The sequence below is a fragment of the Gavialis gangeticus genome, unplaced genomic scaffold (assembly GCF_001723915.1).
Source record: "Gavialis gangeticus isolate Ggan-Ray unplaced genomic scaffold, GavGan_comp1, whole genome shotgun sequence".
In the NCBI taxonomy this organism is placed as follows: domain Eukaryota; kingdom Metazoa; phylum Chordata; order Crocodylia; family Gavialidae; genus Gavialis; species Gavialis gangeticus.
Genome location: NW_017729023.1, coordinates 7,995,616 through 8,001,615, shown reverse-complemented (window position 1 = coordinate 8,001,615; position 6,000 = coordinate 7,995,616). Strand labels below are relative to the sequence as shown.

Genomic DNA, 6,000 nt, shown 5'->3' with positions numbered 1-6,000 from the left:
TCTCCCAAAGTAGGCAGCAGTAGCTGCTTCAGAAGAAGGTGCAGTTAATTTTACAGTAGGCACATGTAGGATAATGTGCCCTTGCATAGGTCTTATCTCCACTGCTGGTAGTTAAAGACTGACTTAAACTCTGATGCCAAGTAAAATTAATTGCTAATGTTTCTGCCCTTTCTAAATGGAATTGCACTGTGACCGTGTTCTTCCTTTACCTGGTGAATGTTTATAGTGAAATTTTGTTTGTATGAAGTTCACAGAAAGTTAATCTTGCACTGGTAGCTTACACTTGTTTTTAAACATGGAAATTGTAATTGGTTTAGATTCCCCCCATTTTCAAAAGTAATGGGTGATGCTTTTGAAAGCTTGAGTTTGTGGGTGGTCTGCTTCAGGCACCTTCTAGTTTTCTCAGGTTCCCAACATCGACAGTTTACATTTGGGAGCTGTAGTTTCTCAGCATCTCAGAGCATCAGATGTTGGCTATCCTGAGCTGAGCATCTAAAATTAATGTTTTTTGGTGGACATAGAAGCCATTTTTGAAGGGAAGTCATTCAGCTGCAGAACAGAAAAATCTGCTGGGTGAAGTTTTAGTGCCATGGAAGCTTTGCCTTTGACTTCAGCTGGGCCAGCATTTCCTGCTGTACCTCTCAGGTGATCAGTTGCACAGCTACAAGGCTGAATAGCAGAGCGAATGTTTGCAACAGGAACTGGTCACTTTTTTTCTTAGTTTTGACTTTTTGTTGAAAATTTTTCTTCAAACTTTGATTAAAAAAATACAGGATAATATTAATAGGATGCTTGCAATTTCTCTACCCACCCATTTTTCAACATGTGAGAAATCCATAGGCTGGTGCTCACATTTATCAGATAATTTCCATTTATGAAAAAATTTGTACAATTGTTGCCTGTTCATGGACAAGTAGCGAACAGTATAATGTTCTAAAACTGCAAAGGTTTTTTTTCTCTGCTGTTGCATTCATAGCAGGGGAAAGAATGTATACACACTCCTTTCCCCTCTGAGGGTCAGTGGAATAAAACTTTATATTTAAAAAGAAATTTTAACATGTTGTCTGCATAAAAGACTGGCACCCCCATGATTTGGTCCTGGCGTTATAACTCTTTAAAGTGGTGTTTGGCTTTAGTGCAGAATGGTCCTTAATTTGGCAACATGCTAAAGTGAGCCACAGTGGTGCAAACTCATATATATTATGACTCTACATTGTATTAATGAAGTTACACATCTGAAAATGTCCTTAACAGCACTTACGTGTGAGAAGAGAGCCTTTTAATGGGAACTGACTGCAGACCAGTACTATGCTGAGGAAAACCTGAAATGCTAGCTGTAAGAAAGCTGTGAACTCCCCCACCCTCATTCATCTCTGTAGAGGATTAGTGCTCAAGCATCTTTCTGGTGGAAAATGACAAATTGTTAACCATGTTTTACAATTTATCCAGGCAGGGGAGTGGTGGGATGTGACCCTATTTTTTCAAGTGGACAATTATACTGAGAATGGGAGGCCTCTGGGATTTGCAAAAAACTTCCTCTCACTGAGTGTTTTCTGATAATCTTCCCTTGTTGCAGTAACATCAGTGCACCTCTGACTGTGATAGCACTAGTGGGAGGTAGCTGGGGTAAATCAGCTGCTGATGTTTCTCCTGCTATGTCACCCTGAATCCCAGAAGTTATTTAGGTCAATTTGGGATCTGTCCTATCTTCATATATACACGTATCTCCACAAATGTTGCTAGGCAGGCAGTGAAAAGAAAACTGATGATGCATAGGTTTGATAAACTGTTACACATTGAAGTATCCTTGTAATGAGGAAGAAATTGGGCATGGTTATATTATATTTGTTTCTAAGTGTGCATGGAGATCAGTGGCCTTGCTGTTTTTTTCCTGATGAGTTCATTACATTAACAACTCTCCCTTTGGGCAGCTTGCGACCAGTCCTGTGAAACATGTTATTCAGACCGACTGAGTTGTTTAACATGCGCTTCAGATAGGGTGCTTCACAGTGAGAAATGCATGTCAGAGTGCCCGGCCGGATACTACGCAGGCAGCACCCGGAGATGCAGAGGTACGAGGCATTCCTTCCTGACCTTTCTGATGCCCTTCAGGGCTCAGTTCAGAGCACATCATCTTTCCTCTGGGTATTTGCAAATGGGAGGGGAATTGTAAAGGGTGCAGAATTGTTTGAGAGGGCAGGAGATTCGAGTTTTTACGTTAGTTGGTTCACTAGTGATGGATTATATTCAGTGATCTCTTTTGTAAAGCATTTTGAGATCTATGGATGAAAAGGACTGTATTAGAGAGAATTATTATTATTATTATTTTACAAATTCTTATTTGTCATTGTTTTAACATCTGGTGGAATATTATGGATGAGCACCAATTGAGGAGTGACTGTTGTCTGCCTGATAGAGAAACCAGCAGTACCCACTGCAAGCAGAATATTACCTACAGATGTATTACAGTGCTTTACTCTTTGTTCCTCCTCCAGCTTGCCATGAGTCATGTTCCACCTGCACCGGACCACTGGCCAGTCACTGTACTTCCTGTCCCTTTTCCCTGGCATTACGCCAGGGCCAGTGTTTGTCTTCCTGTGGAGAGGGCTTTTATCGTGACCATAATGTCTGCAAAGGTAAACTAGATCTTTTGAAAAAGAGCCTGGGTTGGTGTAAGTTGGCTTTGCTCCATTGGCTTCAACACAGCTATGCTGACTTATACCCGCTGAGCTTTGGGCCCCTTATCTTATGCTGAAATGAGCTGAGGGATGTGAAACTCCTGCTTTTTGCTTTGTAATTTATTCCAGAATGAGAAAACACAGATTTTCTTAACTACTTTATAGGGTTTTTTTCCCCTTCAGGATTTGGTTTTGCTGGAGATTTTTTTTCTCTACACAGTGTGAATAAGCTTACATTCACAGGACTTCCCACAATTTCTCTGATGACTATAAAAATGTTCATGACTTTTACATTCATGTTCACTCATATGGTGGATTTGCTCAGACCAAAGGCATATTGAAGCAAGGGAAAGCATAAATTCAGAAGACACATTTTGCTCTTCCCATAAACCTTTCAAAGATATCATTTTTCTCAGCTTCCCCCAAATAGGCAGTGTTTGTTTATGCAGGTCTGTAAGTAATAGACACGTTGAAGTGCCTGAAAGGCTGAACAGCAGTATTCTCTGTGCAATTTTGAAGAAGGTATTTATTTATTTTTTTTAATTGTGAACAGATGTCAAACTTTTACAACTGTAAATCACCATTTTGCTTAATAAAACAAAGCATTCTCTTAGGCACTAGTAAAACTTTCCAGGGTAAGGGCAAGAGCCTCACTTGGTTAATCATTTAAAAGTACAGGCTGGAATTTACAGAGGTTAGACATTTGTCTAACTTTGCTCCCTGTAAGATTGGTGGTAAAACTCTCATTGACTTCAGTGGGAGCAGGATTTGTGCAACACTGAGGGTTTTGGAGACACCCTACCTATGCTGAATGCTTTGAAGCATATCTTGAAGGGGACAATTCAGCACTGACAAGTCCATGAGAAAGATGATATACAACCCATTTGCTTCTATCTCTCATTTTTATGAAAGGAGCCTTTTGTTTACACAGGGACTATGCTGTGTCTGTCAGTTTAAGGCTGGTGCTCTAATCTATGTCTCATGTTCTTCTGCTGATGTGCAGGTTGCCACCCATCCTGTCATGCTTGCATTGGCCCAGAGAGCTTCCACTGCACACGGTGCAGGGAGCCAGAAGAGGCACTGCAGCTGGAACAGCACCCTGGGGGAGCTCTGCACGGTGTCTGCCTCCCTCAGTGCAACACTCATTTCTACCTTGACGTTGCTGGAGTGTGCAGACGTGAGTAAATGAGTCACCCAGCCGATACTGAAGCACTTATGTAAAAGCCTGTGTCAGCTTTTAAATACTTGGGATGGCTGATACCATGCACAGCTGGAATGTGCATGGTTTTTTCATGCTACAAACTACCACATCTCTCTGGTGGCACAAAAGAAAAATGGCCTGAAGTATGTAATGTTTTACAACCTAAGTGCAAACATCTAAGGATGATCCTGAACATTCTCTCAAAAGGGGAGTGCCAGTGTTTTTGAGAACCCATATAATTAAAAAAATTGTGTAAGGCTCCAAAAAATCTAGTTTTTATGGCCCATTGTGCAGATCTGCACTAAGGGGTGGATTCTGCTTTATTGAAGTCAATGGTGGGAATTTCACCCTGGGGTGTAATTGGAACAGGAGACAGATGATGGATGGCTGTCCAGCTTGTCTCTGGGAGAGTTTGTGGCTTTATTACAGCAATGACTTAGCAATTTCAGATGCACACCTTTCAGCCATGGTAATACTAATACTTTTCAGTCTCCTGAAGCATCTTTCCACTCCAAACAGGAAGTGTGTTATTGTAGGATAGTCAGCCAGAGAGACTGATCTGGTACAGTTGGAATACATGTGGCCTTGCCAGCCATGCTGAGAAAAGACTCTTGTAGGCTGCAACTATGGGTCGTGCAACCAGTCCGTAGATCCAATGGCTGCTTGAAGTTTTGCACAGCTGGTCTGTCCATAGGAATGACAAGTCTTTCACAGAGAGAGCCGATTGGGCAGGTTCATAAGTGAGCGTAGGGGTCTTGAACCAATTCAGTCCACCCCAAGTCTGAATAGAGATGATACTTTTGCAAATGGTACATCTGAAGAAAAAGTCTCAGGAATCCCTGCACACAGTGATCATTCTCATCAGCCAGATATACTGCAACAAAAAGGATTCTACTAAGCTTCTTTCTTTTTTTCACTTTAGAAATGACTAACATTTCATACGAATCTAATAAATATTGCATTTAGCATATTAGTTTTGGATAATTTTGGAGGTGCCTGTGTAAATTCTGTTCTTGACTGAGAGAAGTTCATAAAAGAGGAAACACACTGTTTTGCAGAACGGTTTTGTGCTAACAATGAGGCATGCAGGCTGTAACAGGTATAATGCTCTTCCTTGGCTCTTAAAGGCATCAGTGCAATGTATGTCTCCGTGCTATGCTCAGCTGAACAAGTTCCAATCCAAAGGAATTTATGTCTATGTAGATTTAAGAAATCAGAGCAAGTGAAGACGATGTGCCTCTGTCTTAAGTATTTTCTGTGCCAGCCTTAAACACATAGTTCAACTGCTTCTGAAAATACCTGTTACAAGAATGTGTTCTTTTATGTTTGCCAAGTAAAACAGCAATCATTGTTCTCAGTGAGACTACAGTAAAGTGCATGGAGAAAAATAACTATGGCTTGTATCTTTTTGGATTAATATAATTATATCAGGGCAGATACTCAACTTGTACAACTTTTCACAACTTTATCAGAGGTATCAAACTCATCCAGTATTAGGCCAGATGAGTGGCATGGGGACAGTCCACAGGCCACATCAGGCCCACAGATTGGCCTCATATGGCAGAGCCAGCATGCAAAGACAGTCCTTTGCAGGTGCTGAAAGCAGCTCACTCCCCAGATTGGCCCTGTGTGCCACATACAGCATGCACCACCCCCAACTCTGCAGTGCATGGAGCCTGTTAAGAGTATGTGGTGTATATGGTGCCCACACTGGACTGGGAGGGGCATGCTGGCTCTGGGCTGTGGAGCTGGTCTGTGGCCCTGATCCTGACTGGCCCCTGTATGCAGGGCCTTTCCAGAATGGGTGCTACATGCAGTGCATGCCCTGAACCATTTTTGCATACTGTGTGCAGTATGTATGTGTGGCAGGACGGGACCTAGGGGGTGCCGTGAACTCCCCTAGCGCCCCCCTACCGTGCCAAATTGGTTCCAAATGCACCCTCTTTATCTCGCCTGCCACGTCTTTGGTAAATATTGTTAAAGGGAGGCTGCCTTCTTACCCTCCTTGGCACAGTGCTCTGCGATGTCCCAGTCTGTGCCCCACCTTCAGTAACACTGCATCTAAAGCTTCAGGGGCCACGCGTGGGTCCTACAATCACCCTTGCCCTCACGGGTCCTCTG

The 6,000-nt window shown here is 42.5% G+C and overlaps 1 protein-coding gene across 5 annotated transcripts in view; it reads left to right on the top strand.

Annotated features, from left to right (window-relative positions):
- FRAS1 (Fraser extracellular matrix complex subunit 1) overlaps positions 1-6,000 on the top strand; it is a 468,008-nt gene that overhangs the window by 270,976 nt on the left and 191,032 nt on the right. For 4 of the 5 annotated variants that reach the window (XM_019516787.1, XM_019516786.1, XM_019516788.1 and 1 more), the window contains exons 16-18: positions 1,932-2,072; positions 2,496-2,636; positions 3,682-3,855. In XM_019516787.1, coding sequence (XP_019372332.1) covers positions 1,932-2,072; positions 2,496-2,636; positions 3,682-3,855 — 456 coding nt within the window. The remainder of the gene's footprint in view (positions 1-1,931; positions 2,073-2,495; positions 2,637-3,681; positions 3,856-6,000) is intronic. The other variant, XM_019516785.1, reaches the window with a different exon arrangement.